Source organism: Furipterus horrens, unplaced genomic scaffold (assembly GCF_987537825.1).
Source record: "Furipterus horrens unplaced genomic scaffold, mFurHor1.1.pri manual_scaffold_7, whole genome shotgun sequence".
Lineage (NCBI taxonomy): Eukaryota > Metazoa > Chordata > Mammalia > Chiroptera > Furipteridae > Furipterus > Furipterus horrens.
This window is the reverse complement of record NW_028327177.1, coordinates 42,066,673-42,087,582: the sequence shown is the minus strand read 5'-3', so window position 1 is coordinate 42,087,582 and position 20,910 is coordinate 42,066,673. Positions and strand designations below refer to the sequence as shown.

The following is a 20,910-nucleotide window of genomic DNA, read 5'->3' as shown; positions in this document are numbered from 1 at the left end:
AAGTCAGTTCAAGGTTGCTGGCCTTAAAGATGAAAAAATGGGGCCACAAGCCAAGGAATGGGGGCACCTCTAGGAGCTGAAAAAGGCTGGGGAAAAGATTTTGCCAGATTTTCCAGAAGGAGTGAAGCCAGAGAGAGACCCATTTCAGACTTCTGAGCTCCAGAATTGTAGGATAATAAAGTGGTGTTGTGTTAACCCACACATTTGTGCTAATTTGAATAGCACCAATTGAAAATTAATACAAGAAATTTCTTGAGTTACATGTAAACACATACAAACACAAACACACACCTAAGAGAAAGCCCACCAAGAAAACAGAAAATTATTTGTTGGCAGATGCCTTCCAGTATATTGTTTACTAAGAAAATATTCCACAATTATGAAGCTATCATATCACCTGTGGACATAAAGGAAAAAATGCAATAAATATAACAAAAGCTTGTATATATGCACCATAAGATCTCATACAAATTAATGAAAATAACAGCAAGTTAATAAATGAGTAAAGGACTTTTGCAAATAATTTGCAAAAGAAAAATATATATGTCTAATAAAATATGAAAATGTTTTAGATGAAATAAAACTATTGCAAATTAAATAAATTAAAAGATGCCACTTTGTCTATTATACTGGCATATATTTTTAAGGATGTGACAAAGCAAGCATTTCCATTCACTGCTGTAGTAAGATGAAATGTGTCATTTATGGCACTTCTGGGAATCAGATAACCCAAAACATAGAGAAAGCATTAATATTCTCTATAATTGTATTTATAATTTGAAAACAATGTTCAATAATAGGAGATTGCTTAAATAAATTACAGTATGTTTAAATATGCAAATTTATGTAGTAATTAATAATTAAGCTTATGATAAATATTGACACGGGTCTTAAGAATATAACCATGGCATATAGCACCTATGAGAAAGAAGGACTAGAAGAAATCCATTAGGGAGTATTTAGTAATAAAATACAATTAAAGGCATTTTGTTCTCTCTCCCACTGCCCCTTCAAGTATATTTTGTGACCTCAGTCTATCTCACCCTTTGTATCACACTTCAGGCAGAACTTATAGCTCTTTGGGTTCCTCAAGGATATTAAAAACTTCATCCCATAATGTCAAAAAGATAAAAAATAAAAAATGTTGCAGAGGTTATGGAGAAAAGGGAACTCTCATACACTGTTGGTGGAAGTATAAATTGGTACAGGCACTATGAAAAACAATATAGAGATTTCTCCAAAAAGTAAAACTAGAACTATCAAGTGATTCAGCTATTTCACTTCTGGGTATTTATACAAAAAATATGATAGCACTAATTTGAAAATATATATCCACCCTCATATTCACTGTAGCATCATTTACAATAGCCAAGATATGGATATAGCCTAACTGTCCATAGATGGATGAATGGATAAAAAACCCGTGAATATATATCTATATATATACATATATCTATATATATACATATATATATGGAATACTACTCAGTCACCAAAAAAAAGAATAAAACTTTGCCATTTGCAAGAACATGGATAGGCTGTGAGGGTATTATGCTATGTGAAATAAGTCAGATGGAGAAAGACAAATATCTTATGATTTTTTAAATTCATATGTAGAATCTAAGAAACAGAAACAAACTTGGAGACACAGAGAACAGACTGGTGGTTACCAGAGGGGAGAGGTTCAGGAGGGTGAAGTGGGTAAAGGGGTCATTGTATGGTGATGGGTGGTGACTGGACTTTTGGTGCTGATCACTTGTAATGTATACATGTGTAGAAGTATAATAATGTACACCTAAAACTTATACAATACTTTATACCAATTTTACCTCAATTAAAAAAAAAAGAAGTCCAGCCCAGGCCAGTGCAAACTTTCTTCTATTTAAATTTTTTCCTCAGCCTGGGTCTGACTTCAACTTGCAGACTGCAGTCGGAAAGGGACCCATCACTGCTTTCCTCTCTTCTCACTCCACTTCTCTCTTTTGGGTTAGTCCAGGGATGAAGTGAAAGGAGGACTCATGGCAGAAGAGATAAGGAACAAGGTCTTACATGGCTGGATCAATTGTAATCGAGTGGGAGGTATTCTCTGGGTGTAACAGATTCCAATTGCAACTCTTTCTTTTGTGGGTGCTTTTGTGAGTTCTTCAAAAACCCACCCCAACTGTCTTTCAGGACCCTCTCAGCTGTTTCTCTGGATGATCAGCCTCACTGACTGGTGCCTTGACACTCCTACACATCTTCTATACATCAAGTAGCAGCATCACATCTCTCTTCTGAGGCTACCTGTCCCCAGCAGGAAGTCCTCTAAGTAGGGTTCCACTCCAGAACAGCACAGCCAGTTCTCTGAAAAGGCTTTACCTGCCAGTCTAAGGGGCCCCATACACCTGTCTGCCATGCCTGCTCAGCCCTGTCTCTCCATACTCTGTCACCAAAAGCCCATATAGCCACAGCCCCCAATTTTTAACTTCTCCAAATGCGAGTTGAGGTGCCAAGCACCTGTGCTTTCCCATGTTTCTGGTTCCCTGAAATACCCTATCATTTGGTTTGAGATGAGAAGAGGTACCCTGTGGAAATGAGGGGGTCTTTCTGTATTCTGGAAACTCTCTCTATATATGTCCTTCTCACCATCTGAGGGACTTCTTGGCCTTAGTGTAGATAGTCTAAAGGAAGGTTTTGAGTTCAGAGTCCCAATGTACCTGGGCAGTCACAACACCATATATATTATTCTCTGCATTCAGCCTTTGACACTTGGACTATGAGAAATGTTTCCTTCCCAAGTTATTTTATAAGAGGGAAGGAAGGACAGACTTAAACAATGGAAGGAAAGGCAAGAAGACAGACTCTGTAACAGCTACTGAGGAACCTCTTTTTCATCAAAGTACTTATCAGAGTAGTTTTAGACTAAGCTAGATTCAATGGCAATTTTGTCCTCCAGGAATTACCATGTCACTGATTCCACAGAATAAAAATTGTCTTCTCAGTACAATAAGTGAAGAAAAAAAAATGTGAAAAGCTAGAAAGCCTAAAAGTACCTGCATTTATTCTTTTAACCACTAGTATCCAAAATATAAATAATCTCATCTATTTTATTTTATGACTAATACCTGAAAGTTAATGCATTTTATTGTGATATAATTAACAAAACAACATGGTATTTAAATAGAATTTACATTCTCTGAGCATTTTAAATAAGTAAATGATTGGTGTTTAATTTGTAATATATGTTGATTCCTTGCAGCTATGAATTGCCCTATAAATAGTCAAAACTTAAAAATTTATGTTCTGAATAATCTGTGATCTTAAAATGTAAGATCTGTATTTCCCAAGTCAAAATTTAAGTAAAACATCTAGAAACTGGTTTTTCCCCACTCTTGTATACTTTTTTAGAAAGTTATTAACATTGAGTAGAAATGAAAAACGTCCTTAAAAATTACAGCTATTATTCAAAAACAAGATTTTTTTCTATTACAAAGTTATAGTTGTTAATGTAATATATTTTTGATCTATTGGATTATATATGCTCTTTAATGATGGACATTTGGCAAAGATTCTTAAAATATGTTTTTTTTCCCTCTCCTTTGCAGTTGGTTGGTTTTGTGTATGCCTGTTATGTGATCAGTATTTTCATGGAAGAAGAGGACACCTGTGAGTATTGCTATATCTCCCTGTAGGTTGATTTTTGGCTGAGATATAGTTCCCAAAACTAATCATTAGAGGGCTATGAAATCATTAATATTTGGGATTTAAAATGATCAAACTCACCATAGTAAAGTTACAATCAAACATTTACAAACCAAACTGCACTCAAATAAAATGGCACTGAGTATTGAAACTCAAAATCCAAGTTGTGTGGGAAGCCTCCCAGAGACACAGAATCCTATGGATTGCTGTCATATCATGTCTTAGTGACTTCTCATCAGAGACCTAAACAGTATGCTGAGTAGAAAATTCAGGGTTGCTTTATCCATCACGACTGTGAGTATGATAGCTGCAGAATTTTGAAATCTGACTAATAGCAATAATATCAATACAACAATACATATTATAGCAAGACCTATATGTATATATGTATATACATAAACTATATAAAATGCTCTGAGAAAACTGAAAATGAACAACCTTCAAGGCAAGATGTAAAAAGCAAAGAGAGAGAGATGCTGGAAAAAGTTAAGTAATCACATTCTAATAGAACATTCAAAAAAAGACATATACATGATTGCAGGGGGGAGAGGGATATAAAGGGGTTAAATGGTAATTGAAAAAAATACAATTAAAAAAGTTAAATAAGAAAACAATGAATAAAGACATATATGACCTGAAGTTATATAGATAGAGATTTTGTAACACAGGTCAGCAATTGACATTTATTAAGCACCTATCTGCTAATGCACAAGGCACTTCTTGGCACAACTCTATTACAAGCTCATGTATTGCAAAGGAAATTTTAACTTATTTTAAAGTGACAATATTAGGCAAACAAATCACACCCAACCATATCAGAGATTTAGTTAGATCATTGCACTTACTGTCTGAGTTGTAAATTCGACTCACGAAATGAGTGTAAGTTTCTAGCTAGCCATTATAACTTTCTAGAGCACAACTCCAGAGGGGTCTGATGAATGTCTCCTTCTAAACAGATGTAATGTATGATATATAAGTTGGAATCCAGTTGACAATAAGCTCTCATCTCAATTTATTTGACCAAGTGGAATAAATATTAGACCCTGAGATGAAACTCATAAGGCAGTGAAAACATGCAGACCGACTGCATCATATCTCTTATGCTTGCTTGAAGGTATTTTTTTTTTAATGCTAGATGAGCCAGAAAGTTTCTGACATTTCAAAAGTGCAGCTGTAATGACATACTTCCCACTATGAGGTTAACATTAAAAAGTCTATTTTCAAGAGTTCCATTAGTATGTTCCACAATCTGACAGTGTTAATGTACAAAAAGTCAGCAGCCTGCCTCCGACCCATGGCTAAAACAGGCTGTACAGCCAAAAACAGTTGACTGAGTATGAACAATTTTAACTGGAATTGGGATGGAATGGAAATGATTAGAATTGGGAATGAATAAATACTTCAAAAAAATTGTAACAATGAATGATAAATCTCAATGAAGTCCTGTATGGTACTTTTGAGGAAGTACCAAAAGAATCCTCTTTTTTCCTCCTCACTGGATTGCTTGGGGACTCTCAAATGATTGAATTCTCCTTCCTGCCTTATTGTGTGAGAAAAGACAGGATAATCAATACTCTTCTTTATCTATTACCATAAGTATAGAAAGGAATTTTCTTAGAGACCTGTAATTTTAAGCAAAACTGGGAAATGCAAAATGACATGCAAAATAAAAGGCTCATCTAAATTAGGTAAATGTTTTTTGACCTTCTACTGGCCTTCTTTTAGAGTATTAATGTCAGTGCATATGGGTTGTATTCTACTGGCAGATATTATAGTTCCACTGACTTTGGTGTCTTTAATTAGCTTATGCTTCTCTATAGAAATCTCTGAATCAGCTATTTTAATGCCCATCTAACTGGGATTGAAGTTGCTGCTAGCAGCCTATTCCATTAACAGTTTAGTTCTAGTGTTTGTTATTGGGGCCATACATTAAGTTACCAAGAGACATCTGGATACAGTAGTTGCATTACCATCAATTCAAATAATACTTAGAGTCAGAAAGAGTCTTGGGTGCTCACAACAAAGTAAGTATGCCCTAGACCAACCTGACATGATAATCTGCTGGAAGAGAGATGACAGTGAAAAGCAATCACAAACCTTTTAGTCTGATAGTTCTCAAGCAAGGGTCATTTTATATTTTTTATTGATAGAAGTAGGAATCAAAAGTGCACTTGTAATTGAACGGTCCCAGAGTCTTCAGAAGGCAGATGTGAGCAAAAAGAAATCTATGAAACCAATTGCAATGATCTCATAGATTAGTACAATTTGTGCCAACACTTTGCTTTTAGGTGCAATAACGAACTGCCCTTTGGATATGCCATTACCAACCCATAGCCAAGACAATGTGTCTCTTGAATTGTTTTTCCAAAAGTAGAACATAAAATAAGCAAACAATACTGCTAGCTTTCTATTTTGTCTAGGTATAGTTCTGGAAAGCTTATTCTCAAAGGTAACTGCAAATATATAATGTAATGTCACAGCATTTTGGCAAACAATGTATCATTTATCATTTGGATCCCTATTCTCACTAATGAAAATCTCTACATTATTCAGAATGCAAAGTTAAGCCTTGCTCTTGGACTGAAAGCTGTCAGCCAGCCTTAACATTTAATAACAGCTACCTGCTTTTCTCCTCTGCACTGCTAAGTGGTTCTATGAGACTAACATTTCATGATGGACATTTCAGAAGGGTACTAAGTGCTTGAGGAAACATTTATTTCTAGCCACCCAGCTTCTTAGTTACTTCTCAGCCTCTTTTGCTCACTACTTCCTATAAAGACCATGATTGCAGGTCAGAGACAATGAAATAAAAAGCTCACAAAAGAAAGAATGCTGATAGCTGGGGGTCAATACTTTCTATCTTCATTCTGATGAAAAAGCTTATTTATGTCTCTTTGTTTCTCTTTAAAATATCTGCCAATCTCTATGAGCTCTTTTGTGAGACCAGGATACTTAGAATGTATAATCATAAGAACCTGTCAACATCTTGTCTGTGAATAATCTACTGTTGAAAATGAATTTGTGGACTTGTTACTATCTTGTTAAATTTACTAAAAAGAATAATTTAAGTCAGGGAAGTGTGGAGGTGAGGCAAAAGATGCTGAAAACAGTATTGACTTATATAAATATTGCCAGACTCTTCCAGAGGACCTGTTGCTACCACTACTTCTGGTATTAGTTTACCTAATCTGTTTGGACTTCCAAAGGCCAGTCTGGGTTGTATATGTTGAATGGTGGGATAAAAGTATATTAAAGACCCTAAGGATTTTAAAAAGCAAATGAACCCCCCAAATGTGGGTTCAATATTTTATGCTGAACAGCTCAAAGTAGCTCTTTGTGCAGCCATCTGACCCTTGATAGTACACTTTTTGGGAACTCTTTAATGGAAGGAAGCATGACTGTTGGAAAAAGATTCCACATATCTACTGTTTCTTGAGGCTTCCTACAGGCTAGTATTCATATATTTGCCTGTCTGCCCATGAGTTCCTTTTTAAAGGATAAGGTGACATTGCCATAGAAATGATGTGGATTGGAAATAAAAATAACTCCAATCTCCTCCTAATAATTTAGCTTTGTAATGTATAGAGAAGACATAAAGAGGTAGAGTGACCGAAAGATCTGGCAGGAGGGGAATGAGTAAAAGCAGCAAAGGTGTAGATAATCCTCAGAATAGAAAATGGGGTTGGTTGTCTTGTGAGCCTTTCAGTATTTGCATATTTAAGAGTGAAGGGACAGAAGAATTTTGTGAGTCAAAGATGGAGAAATTCATGTGACTCAGGTAAGAGTGATTCTGTAGTCATAGTCAACACTTCAAAGGAGTCATAGTATTTGTCCAATGAGCCATTAAAAACCTGGTTCTCAGAGAGTATTTCTTTTGGTAACTATCTGATGAGTTGCATGTAACTATCCTCACCACAGTGTAGATTTAGAGCCTGTAGCATTTCCTCTAATTTACCTAGATGACTACCAAATAGCTACAGAATCACTAGCTATTAGAGTAGAAAATCTATGAGGACAGAATCTTTATTTTGTTCCCTGATGTAACCATAGAGTCTAGAAAAATGCCCAGCACCCAGGGACCAAATGTTTGCTGAGTTTATATGTTAAATGCATTCTCTTGGCCCAGCAACTTATTTTTCAAAACGTATTTCAAGATGCCAAGATTTTCAAATATGAGGAAATGATTATGCCTTATGTTTAAAATGTAGTGATGTGCCCGATGCATTTACAGAATTTGTGTTTGGCAAATGGAGGTCCTATATCTCTTTAATATAATTGGGTGGTTTAGCTCAGTGGATTGAGCGTCGGCCTGCGAGCTAAGTGTCGCTGGTTCAATCTTCCAGTCAGGGTACATCAGAGAAGGAAAACTCTGACTCCAAAAAACCTCCGCTGCCTTGCGGCATACCTCTTAAGGGGAAAGGCTAAGGGAGTAAACCCCGACAGAAAATCCGGAGCCGGAGTCCCTAAGGCGGTTTGACGTTGTAGTCAACACCGGCAACTCCTGTGGCGCACCTGAAGCCAAGCTGTATTGACTCCGTCTTTCCCTTGGACCCTTCAGCTGCGAAGAGAGGGGGGGTCTACTGCATGGGCAACAGCAGACCCTCCATATTACCCTGCCCAGGCTCTGTAGCTTCAGCGTCATCGCAAGATGTCAATTCAACACGGGAGGAGACAGATACCGTGTCACTCCCGAGTCGGACTGCACAACCATTCTCGGCGGTGCAGATAGACTCTTAAGAAGCTACACCTTCGTCTCTCGAGACGGACGGCTGCTGACGACGATAATTGGGTGGAATTTTTGTAATTTAGAAGGTCAAGATATAGGGAGATGGATTAAACCTCCACTATACCACATCAGAGCAAGAGCTTGAGTTTGTTGATTCCTGAACAAGACATCTCAGGGGAACAGGGACTTAGAAGCTAGATGCACCCACAGAGTGAATCCAAGTACAAAGTGTGGCCAAGAAGACAGACCCACTGTCAAAGAATCATATCCAGCAAGGTGGCAATTCTGGCCAGCACACACGGGAAGGTTGGGCATCACAGAATAGAATCCAGCTACAATGTTAAGATTCAGAGATAGAATTCCAGTCCTTTGGTAGGTTACCAAGACTGTCTCTCAAGAAGAATATTATAAACACCCAAGTACTCAAAACAGTGAACCCAGGGGGGACTCTCCACAGCAGCAAGTTAGAGAGCCTTTTTACCAGAACCAGCTCCAAAGTCAGTGCTAAACTCAGTTGCCTGGAGCCTAGACTAATGCCTATCTCACTGAACCAGGATTCCTGTAATTTAGCCTGACCAGGACTATCTACAGCCATATTTTCTACTCTCCTTGCTTCCTCATCTCATGCCACATCTGTTTTCCTAAGTCCATGAAGCTCTTCCACAGTTCCTCATACCACGCTCTTTCAGAGAGGCCTTCTCTCTCTGTTGACTCACTAACTTTATACATCTTTCAGATCTTAGCTTAACTATCCCTTTCCAAATTTGACCACTTCCTTTTCACCTTCTCCAGGCCAGATGAGGGCAGCTATGATATATTATTATATGCTTCCATTGCACACTTGGGAACATTTAACACAATGTACGTAATTCTCTTCTCTCTTGCTGCTTTTAAGATTCTCTCTTTATCTTTAACATTTGGCATTTTGATTATAATGTGTCTTGGTGTGATCCTCCTTGGGTCCAGTTTTTTTGGAACTCTCTGTGCTTCCTGGACCTGTAAGTCTATTTCCTTCCCCAAGTTAATGAAGTTCTGCTTCATTATTTTTTCACATCATTTTTCAATTTCTAGTTCTTCTTCACCTTGTGGTAACCCTATGATTTGGATGTTGGCCTGCTTATAACTGTCCCATAGGTTTCTGAGCCTCTCCTCATTTTCCTCACTTTTTGTTTTCTCTTTCTGCACTAGTTGACTGTTTGTTCCTTCCCTATGTTCCAGTTTGTTGATTTGATTCCTGGTTTTCTTTCCCTCACCACTGGCTTCATATGTATTTTTGTTCAGTTCAGCAGAACTAGCCTTCATTCCTTCCCTGTCTTGTTTCAGATTTGCTGTCAGATCTGTAAGCATTTTTATAACCAAAGCTCTGAACTTTGCCTCAGAAAGATTTTCTATCTGCTGATCTGTTAGATCAGATATTTGCTGACTGGTCAGCTGCATCACCAGGATATCATGGTCTGTGCCATCCTGACAGTTTTGTGTTTACCTTTGCTCCCTGAGCGGGTCTATCATACCTCCTATGCTATAGGGGGTGGAGCCCTGTGCACTTGTCACTACCGGGCGACCCTTCTCACTACACTGTAGCATTTTGTGTGGAGGCAGGGGTCCAAGATGGATTCTTGCCATTCACTCTCTGCTGAGAGACCCAGAGCTTCTTCCTCTGTCCCCACCCCCTCCGGCCTTCACAGTCCGAGGCAATGTGGGTCTGCCTTCCTCGGCATTGGAATTGCAAGCTGACAGGTATGGTCTGCAGCTGGGGGTGCTCCCCAGGAGTTTCTTGCCTCCCCTTAAATATGAGTGTCTGTGCTTAGCACCATCCTGCCACCATTGCCACAGCTGCCGCTACTAGCACAGCTTGACCTCTCTGCCCCAGCTTCACCCCTCCTACCAGTCCAGAAAATCACCACTTCTTTGTAATTTCATATGTTGGACTTTCATGCAGCTTTATTTTCTGGAACTTCTGGTTATTTCTGGTTTTGCAGTAGATGTATTCCTTCTTAGTTGTGGAGGGAGATGGAGCATGTCATTCTAGGCCTCCATCTTGGCTGGAAGTCAACACAACTGTAATTTTAAAAGGCATGGTCTCCCCAGGGCTCAGCCCATTTCCTGTCACAATGGTCACTCTATGCAATAGGTGCATGAGCACTGGATGAGTAACTGTATGAACAAATGGACTGCGAAGTATGGTTAAGATTTCCCTTGGTAGAGATGGGGAAGAAGGTTCTTCCTTTTCTATTCTCTATCTCCATTTATATGAATGACCATGCCTCACACAAGGTAGAACCGTGGGCATATTCCTTGACTCTTCCCTCATCTAGTCAGTCACCAAACAAGATGACTTCACCTCCCTTCAAGTCACTAACAGGTTCTTTATGCTCTTTAACAGCCTTCTTGAGGACACCTCATCCTCATGGCTCAGCAGGCCTAAACATGTCTCCAAACCTGTGCTCAACTTATTTCTTAATTAACAGGGTATCTCACCTGTAGAGGATGGGGATCATGTCTCGCCCTAGGATCCCAGAACCTGATTCAGTAGGTGGTACATCATAGGAAATCAATGAATATTTACTGTACAAAATACATAGTAAGGGAAATGCTCCCATGTCTTTACAATTGCCCACATCTCTTTCCTCACACTTGGTGAAAATTTTAATTTTCTATTCCCTGCACTGTAGAAAAATCTGATTAATTCATAATAAAGCATAAATGGTTTGTGCACTTATATTTCCTGGAAATTTTCATTGGATACAAAGCGAGGCCTATTTTGACAGAAAATTGACACCAACAAGCAGAGAGCATCTACACCCCAAAGAGGGGGTTTAATTTTCTAGGGTTCCACTTGAAATTTGAAATGAGGGTGGTCGATATCTAGCTCTGTGCCCATTAACAAGAGACAGCACCTGTTAGGGGATCCCAAAGGCACTCAGCTCTACAGATGACGCCCTGTGGCTGGCCGGTTATCTCAAAGTTCAAATGCCTCATATTTTCTTCTTCATTCATTTACAAATGGTAAATATTGGCAGCTGTTTTAAAACACCCTGATCTCTCTGCTCCATATTAATAGTCCATGGAGTATGTTGCCTTGCCTCACTCCTAAATCAAGTTCTCTTCACGGATGCCTGCCTGGCTCTCTCTACACCCCTGCTACAGGCAGGTGGGAGCTCCCAGTTCTCACTGTGACCAACAGCCCCAAGCTGTGTGACATGTCCTTCAGTGGAGAAGGAAGAATGAAGGGTCAGCCATCCAGATGGCACAGAATGGAAGATGAGGGACTTGGGAACCAGATGTGATTACGAGGGAGAACAGTAACAAATTTTAAAATGTGCACCCCATGCCACCTGCAATGCACAGTGAGAAAACATGGGCTGATGGATTTTATGTGGATCCTGTGCAGTGGTTTTACTCTGGGTTATTAGTGGGAAGATTTAGGAGCCCAGCAGGCAGAGCAGCTGACAGTGTTCTGACAGAGTCCCCTGTGATGCCATTTTAATTCTAAATTCAATATCTTTATCCCCACCCCACCCCGACCCTGCTCAGTCCTCCCACAGGGCTATTTCTGCCACCTGGGGCAGGTACCTTGACCACTCATTCTCTGCATCTGTCCCTGCACTGCTCATTGTCACAGAGAGAAGCACATGCCTACCTCCCCTGCCCCTGAGGCAACTTCACACTGTGACAGGTAAGCCGGCCACCTGTCCTTCCATCCTCTCACTAGGTCCTCTTCAGCAACTCCTTCAGGTCCCTTAAAACTGCAGGCTTACTCTTTAAACCCAAGAGCTGGGGGCATGTGTCCTTGCTTTCCTTGGGAAAGTAGGATATCATCCCTCTGGGACACCGCAGGAAGGCACTATGGGCTGCAAGGGGCCCAGGAGAACCACAGTGCAGTGGCAGCTCCCCCACAGCTCTGGGGAAAATGTTAGTGCATCTGCATCCAGTAGAGCAGCCCCTGAAGCCCCAAGCAGTGTCCTGGGGCTTCCATGCCTGGGGAACAAGGGCCCTTGCTCCCTCTCCCAACTCTAGGTGGCCCCCTCACTGCCCTGGTTTATTCTGATGTGTGAAGACCCCACTCAGGTTATACTGTGACCCAATAACATCCTAAGATACTGTGATCCCATTATGGATATGAAAGAGCCTATTAAAAAAAAAAAAAAAAACCCTGCCGTCTTAGTGTCTCCTACTCTCATTTCAAAGACTTAGGAGCCTTAATCCTCATTGTAGGGACATGAAAATGAAGCCCAGAGTGGTGATGAGATTCTTGGTACTCTTTTCCCCCTCCACCTAAGACTCTTCACAAAGCAAATGGAAGCCAGTGGGCATGAAGTCTCACAGGTTCCCAGGGTCTCTCTGCCATTGGAACTACCTTATTGTACCCACAATGGGTTTTCTCCTCACATAGAAAAAGAGGCCTTTGTTCTGCCTGGGGCTTTTGTGGTTGTTTTGTCTGTCCCTCCCACATATTCAGCACCTTGCTCCATTAACTATTCTCTCTCTCTGTCTCTCCTCTCCCTGCCCAGCATCTTCCTCCTACTGGATCCTTTGCCTCAGCTTATTAATAAGTCACAGAATAAAAGAAATTACCCTGACTCCCCTCCTGGAATGCATTTAACTTTCCTGTCTCTTATGCTTTTCTTCCCTCCACATCCAGACTTAATCTCTTTTTTAAACTTTTTTTCATTACAGTTAGCATACAATGTTGTATTACTTTCAGGTGTAGAGCATAGTGATTAGACATTTATGTACCTTACAAAGTGATCTCCCCAGGAGGTCTAGTATCTACTGACTCCATATACAATTACAATATTCTTGACTATATTCCCTGTGCTGTACTTGACATCCCAGTGACTATTTTAATAACTGCCAATTTGTACTTCTTAATCCCTTCACCTTTCTACAAAGTAGTCCAGACTTGGTGTTCACTTTCTCACTCCCAGTCACTGTTAGCCTGCTGCTGTCTGGCCTCCTGTCCTATATTACTGCTGAAAACGCTCTCTCAGTGGCCAGCAATGACCTTTTAATTGTCAAAATCACTTAGATATTATTGAGCTTCATTATAATTGATGGCTTTGGTCACTGATGACTGCTCCCTCTTTGAAAAATTTTTCTTCTGGTTTCCAGGCAATCCCATCCCTCTGAGTTTTGCCAGGCAATCCCATCTCTTGAACAGCATTTGTTTTAACAATTAAAAATTATTTCTAATATCCTTATTCAAATTAAGCAGATTTCTGATGCAGCTACTAGTAACGAATTTTGAATTCTTGCCCTGGCTACTTTTGGAATGATGATTTTTTATTAGTCCTTAAAATGTTAACTTGCCCTCCTTAGTATATAGCTTATACTCACAGTGTTATCAATGAAGCATTTTAAGTAAAATCAGACAATAAAACAGATGTTGATCCCTTTTAGATAAACAAATGACATATAATACTCTCAAGAGCTATATTCTTAGATCATATATTTAATAGAAATCTGACTTTATAATTCCTTTAATAAATATCAAGTAAGTAACCAACAATAAAAAGTGTATATGGAATGCTCATCTTCATGTGTTTTATAGTAAGTACTTTATTAACCAAGAAAAAAAATTTAGTCTTGTTTCTGGAAACAATAATTGAGACTGGAATCTAAGTGAGGTATCTGGGAGTGCTCACTTAACTTGAATGCCAACATTGCCAACCTAGAAATAAAGTTGGGGAGAAGTAAAAAGTATTTCTCTCCTTCTAAGTTGGATGAGGCACAAAGTAAATTAATTCTAAATTATACCTAATGGCCTTTCCATCTTGTCCACATTTTTCCTCATGGCAGGGTCTCTCTCTCTCTCTCTCTCTCTCTCTCTCTCTCTCTCTCTCTCTCTCTCTCTCTCTCTCTCTCTCTCTCCCTATCTCTCTTTCTCTCTCTCATTCTTCCTTTCTCTTGTTATTTCTTTTACTATAAGACCAGAAAGTCTACATTGCAGCTCATGCTGTATCCCAAAGACAAGTTTCTTTGTTACATACAGTTCAATCAATTGCAAAACTTGTAATGCTTCCCAGGCCTTATGCATTAATACCACCTACACAAATTTTGTATTAGCTATGTATCACCTGTGTCAGAGACTAGCCAGCTCTAAACCCACTTGTTCATCCTTCTCCTAACACAACTCCCATGAAACGGCGCTCTAGATCGTGTCAATGAGCAGAAATCATGTGCGTACTGCCAGGCCTGATCCTTAAATAACTTCCACATGTGCTTCTCCATGTTCTTCCCCTTTCTACCTATTGGAATACAGATGAACATAGAAGCTTTGGCAGCCATGTGCTGAAAATGGTGGAACCACAATATTGAAGGGACCTTGGTCACCAAGCCATTGCTTGGAGGAGAGTTGACCACATACCTTGGGAACACAATAATAAATGCCTTTGAGGTGCAAGGCGATAAGGCGCACCCCAGAGTGTGTGCCAAGGCCCTCCTAGAGGTGGAGCCCCTGCAGCAGAAACTGGCAGGGTTCTCCTACCCCTGAAGGGGGTAGAGCATCTCCAGCCTTCCACAAATACACAAGTGACTCCTGGGTGCCTGGGAAGGGCTCAGAGGAGAGGCACTAAAGCTGAGATGGAGAGGACAGGAGACCCTGTGTGGTGAGTGGCAGGAGGAGAGCATTCCTGACCAAAGGAGCAGCCAGGGTATAGGGAGTCACTTCCGACCAAACAAAGGCTTTGACTTCAGGAGCATCTTCCTACTGGGTGCTCTGGAGGGTCAAAGGTAACCTGGACTTTCCTGGCCTGTTGACTCTCACAAGAGTGGTGAATAAAAAGGCAGATTGTACCTGGGACTTAAATTTAACCCCTATGTTCACCAAAAAGGCTATGTGAAAATGATGAAAAATATACCATTTTTTTACACGTTGTGAGAAGAAGTGCATAGCTTAGACTTAAAGATTGTTTTCTTTTCCTTGTTCTATATGTGCCTCCTTTTCTATTCATTCACCTACATGTTTATTTGGAGAAGTAAATTAAATGTTTCTTTTTGATGTAAGGGAAACAGAGACTCTTGGTTACTAGTCCTACCATTAAAGCCAGGGTATCACACTGACTGTGTTTTCCTCCTAATGGAGACGACAAAGACACGAGAAAACAGGTGAAGGCTCAAGTTTCTTTTGGACGTTGTCGCTGCACATTTTTTGTTGTTCATAGTTTGAAGGCAAAGTCAGGCTTTAATGATCAGTTTTCTGTTCTTGGTATTTTTTTCAAGCAAAGGCCATGTTTTTGTAAGATACTACATTTCAATGGGATATTCTTTCATCTGCAGCAAACATTCCTGAGTAGTAGGCATTAGGATGCATTCTAATATATTGCTTCTGGCGTCCAATAACCTTGGAATGAGAATCTGTCTTCCTGCCCTGAAGGCCATGTTATTTCAGAAAGTTACAGCTCTTAAAAATGTTCTCTAATAAAAGCAAGGGCCACTAATTCTAAGCCAAGTGAGCTTTCAAAATAAGACCAGCTGTGAATGTTGAAGAAGGAGAAGGAGGAGGAAGGGAAGGGGAATGGGAAGGGGAAGGGGAAAGGAGAAAGAGAAAGAAAAAGGAGGAGACAGAAAGGGCAAACTGTATGCTGATAAACTTTTTCAGGTGTCACTGCATATTTTCCGATGCCCATGAAAGAAACTTTTCTGCACAAAAAAATTCTATTTATACCTATTCAGGGTTTAAATCACTATACAATTTCTTAAAGTGATAAATTTTTTAAAACCTGTGTTTTCTTAAGCCTTAAGTACTAAGTAGGACTTTCAGTACTCCATTTAAAAATCTAGTAAGTGTTAATAATCACTTTTTTGGAATTCTTGTTTCTTTTTATTGTGGTGAAATATACTTAATGTAAAATTCATCATTTGAACATTTTTAAGTGTGCAGTTAAGTAACATTAAATACACTCAAAATGTTGTACGACTGTCAGCACTATCCATTTTCATCATCCCATACAAAAGCTCAGCAACCACAAACAACTTCTCATCCCCCTCTCCCCACCCCTTCAGTCCCTGCTAACCTCTATGTATTTACCTGTTCTAGGTACCGCATATAAATGAAGTCATATAGTATTTGTCCTTTTGTTCATGACTTATTTCACTTACTATAATGTTTTCAAAGTACATCTATATTGTAGCATGTATCACAGTTTCATTTCTTGATAAGGCTGAACAATATTCCATTGAAATTTCAGTGAGTTTTTGACCTATTTAAATTTAATAGTCTAAATATTTTATTAAATATTATACAACTTAAATTTCTCTATGTCTTTCAACTTAAAAATCACAAGTGCAAATTTAATTACTCAATTCAAATTTTGAATTGATTTTATAAGGTGAATCTGCCAGATCTAATATAACCTTTCTGATTATGTTAAGAATCAGAAAGTTTTCACATACCACGTAAACACAGACTATCCCAATGATTACAAAATCCTAATTTGTACTTTGTAAAAAGTATTAAAATTGTGGAATTGGCTTACTTTGTTCTCTCTATAATCAATTCCCTGTGTTGAAAATGCATTCTCCAATAAATAAGCATCTCAAACAATCTGAGGTTGCTACATGTTTAGGATTTTCAGTTGGGAGGCAGAACCTAAACTTTAAGGGGATTCTAATTTTTACTATTTTAACAAATTTAACAGCTTTTTTGAATAGTTGGTGGAACAAGAAGTGATCTCATTCTATGCCCTTTAAATGTGACTAATTCAGCAGCCCACAACACAAGGACTTAGATGACATATTTAGCAAAGCCATCATTTAGAACTGAAGAACAGATAAAGAGCTTCCCAGACAAGAAAAAGCTAAAGGAGTTTATCACCACCAAACCAGTATTATATGAAATATATTACCTGAAATGTTAAAGGGTTTTCTTTACAAAGAAGAAGATTGAAAATATGAACAATAAAATGGCAATAAATGCATATTTTTCAACAATTGATTTTAAAAAAACAAAATAAACAAGCAGAACAGGAGCCGAATTATAGATACAGAGAGCATTTTGATGGTTGCCAGGTGGGAGAAGGGTCAGGAGGATGGGTAAAAAAGGTGAAAGGATTAACAAGTACAAATTGGTAGTTACAGAATAGTCATGGGGATATAAAGTCGTCGTTGGCAGCCGTCCGTCTCGAGAGACGATGGTGTAGCTTCTTAAGAGTCTATCTGCACCGCCGAGAATGGCTGTGCAGTCCGACTCGGGAGTGACACGGTATCTGTCTCCTCCCGTGTTGAATCGACATCTTGCGATGACGCTGGAGTGTCCTCTCCAGTGAAGCTGAAGCTACAGAGCCTGGGAATATAAAGTACAGCATAAGAAATAGAGTAACCAAAGAACGTATATGCATGACCCATGGACATGGACAACAGTATGTAGATTGGCTGACAGAGTTGGGAGGGGGTGTTGGGTAGAAAGGGACAAAGTGGGAAAACTGGGATAACTGTAATAGCATAAACATTAAAATATAATTTAAATAAATAAAATCAATAAACATATTCTTGGGTGAGGATTTTTTAAAGTATTTGAGTAGAAAGAAGAATTTATTCGTATTAAGAGTTTCTTTTTGGTTGGTTTTACACTTGTAACTCTTTAAAACATTTTAATATCCTCCCATGTGCCTCAAAGGCACTTATCATCCTACTTTTCAACATTTTGTTGACATTCTATTTGCTTCTTTAAACCACATTGCCTCAGAATTCTGTATTCTTTCTATATTCTAGGTATGTTGCCAATCCTTATAGATGTTTAAATGTTTGATTGGATTCTGCATTTCTCTCATATCTCTTCTTCTGAAGTCAATGACCTGGTCAGATCCAAAAGTATTTACAGTCCAGATCTAGCATAGTGGCATTTAATTTTAGAGCTTTAAACAAGCTTAAGTAGCCAATCTTTTATTGATTCATTAATTAATTCTTTCAAGGAACAGTTATTTAAAAACTTTTGTGTGTTAGACGACAAGGATACAGACAAAATAAGACTTGGTCCCTTTCCCAGAAGATCTTACATTCTATTCAGTAAGCCAGGCATGTAATGAATGAAATGAAGAATGAAATGCAGATACTGACCTGTACAAAGTGAATCGGATGCACAGGAAAAATAAGTAGAGGCAACTATAACTCAGAGTACCAAGCATGGTTGCTCAGAGCATGTGAACATGGTCATATATGAAGAACATTAAATCACTAAGAAAAGAACAAAGAAAATGCATTTTAAATCGTGGGAAACAATATGTCAAAAGAGCTTGGGGAAACCATGGAATATTCAGAAGGCCTGAGAGAAATGTGGATTACACAGGAAGTGATGAGTAGTGGAGCATGTTCAGTTCACTAAATGAGTGGAGAAATCAGACTTTCAAGGACCTTGGATTCTGTCTTACAACAGTGATTCCCAACCTACTTAATATCTTGGCACTCACAGAGAAAGTCAACATTTATAAGGCACTCTGTGGTAAATAAATTACTCTTCTCCTAGCAATAACTGACTGGCTCAGAGGGCTAGCTACCCTAAGCCTTACTCAGTGAACACATTCACATAGACACACACACATCCCCCAATAAAAACACACAAACACCAGGGAATAAGGGACTCAAAAGCTTGTTGCATCTGTACCTACTCAGGTTACATTAGTTGGGATGCTTTGCTCGATAATGTGGAGTCAATGAATGGATTTAATTTTGGGAAGAATATGGTAGATTCAATTTTCTTTGAATAGTAATTCATAGGAGGGGAAAAGTATTTAAAATAGAGATCTCAGAAGAAATGGCATTTTTTTGGATGAACACTATACTAGGAAAAAGAAAGCCAAAAGTAATAATAGAAGCCATTAAAAATCAAATAATAGTCAAAGGGGAAATATCCAAAATCATAGAGGCAAACAGAAAATAAAGGAAATGTTTGTCACTTGATTTATAGAGCAAAGTAAAACATTGGCTATATTTAAGTGAGAATGATAAAAATATATTGGGGAATACAACTAGATAATCAAGAAAAATATGTTACATAGAGAAAAATTATAACTATTGAGATAAATTCATACAACTTGTTTTAGCCATTACCTTTCTGAGCATAATTTTCCTCTCAGTCATTGTATTCTGTTTTATTAACTCCAAAGAGATTTTATAAATATATTATTCCATTATTTAAGTGTTATCCACTCTTAGAAAATTGTAAGTGGGAAGAAACTGTCAGCACTGATTATGGGAACATTTGATTCCAGAGATCTGAACCCACGAGAGGAACAAAAGCTGGAAATGCAGCCAAATGAAAATGAAAAGGGAGCTCCAAAAATGGAAAGGGAGTTATGTTCATCATTTCTTTTAAATCTTGTTTTCTCTAGAATAAAATGTTGTTCCTAATAAGCCCAAAAGTTGTGACAAAATGGCCTTCAGCCACCAGTGATTCTGAACAGACTAATTGAAAAATTATAAAAAGGCAAACTGTAGTTGACAAGAGCCATTCCATCCAATCACTAATGAGGATTAACTGAAGGGTTAATCTTCCACTTTAGGAAAATAAAGCACAATTTGTATGGGTTTACAATAGCTGAGTAACTTTAAAGAGAATAGAAAATGTACTATTGAAGATGACCAAAGTAAGAAAGGCATGTGGCAGGGGGTGGGGAAGAGAACTAGCTGCTTTCTTACCAAATATGAGAAAATAGAAACAAAGAAGTGTATGCATGTTGAAGAGGTAGGATGGTGGGAACCAATATGCTACAGACATCCTTATAAATGTGATATGGCTTGCAACTCAGAGCAAGGAAAGAAGTCACAGAAGTAGTTGCTTATTATGAAAGCACTCTGTAGGGACACAGTATATACTAACCAGCTTCCCTCCATACAAGAATCAAAGACAAAATACTAAAGATAGTCCAGGGGATCCTTGCAAAGTAACTAGAATTACCATATCACTGCATCCAAAGGAAGAACACTGAAAACATTAGGGGAAAAGTGCACAAAGAGGATATATTACCTACAAAGAATCCTATGTAGTAATTGAAAGACCAGGAGAAATAGAGATCTCCCCTCAGTGTTTGTGCTATTGTAGGGGAAAAGGAGCAGGGAATAAAAGCAATGCTGTTCAAAGCTAAGCAAGTGGGGATGAGAGTGCCCCACATGCACACAGACAGGTCATGTGTGTACTGGGTGAGTCACTTGCCCTGACTTGAGCACACGGATGGAATACCCAACACCAGCCCTGGACAGAGGGTGAGCCTTGCTTCTACTTGACACTTAACCCCACGAATTCTGCTTCCACTGAGCTTTATTTTTTTCTTGTGCTCATAGATGATGAAATCTCAGGTTTTGAAATGTGACACACTAATCAATTTCCCCTCCTCCAAAGTAGCTCCTCTTTCCAAATATGAGAAAATCAAACTAGACACAAATTCAATACAGCTTTCTCAAGGACAGACAGTCTTCTGGGAACTAGGGGGAAGGAAATGTAGGAATTCTGGAAAATCATTGTTATCCTCAGCTAAACAAAGCTTTTGAAAATTTTGAAATCAATAGGC

The 20,910-nt window shown here is 38.7% G+C and overlaps 1 protein-coding gene across 1 annotated transcript in view; it reads left to right on the top strand.

The window, feature by feature from the left end:
* The window catches only part of NKAIN3 (sodium/potassium transporting ATPase interacting 3), a 604,361-nt gene that overhangs the window by 560,842 nt on the left and 22,609 nt on the right, over window positions 1–20,910 (top strand). Inside the window, exon 5 of the mRNA XM_090282831.1 lies at window positions 3,585–3,645. Within this exon, the coding sequence (XP_090138957.1) occupies window positions 3,585–3,645 (61 nt within the window). The remainder of the gene's footprint in view (window positions 1–3,584; window positions 3,646–20,910) is intronic.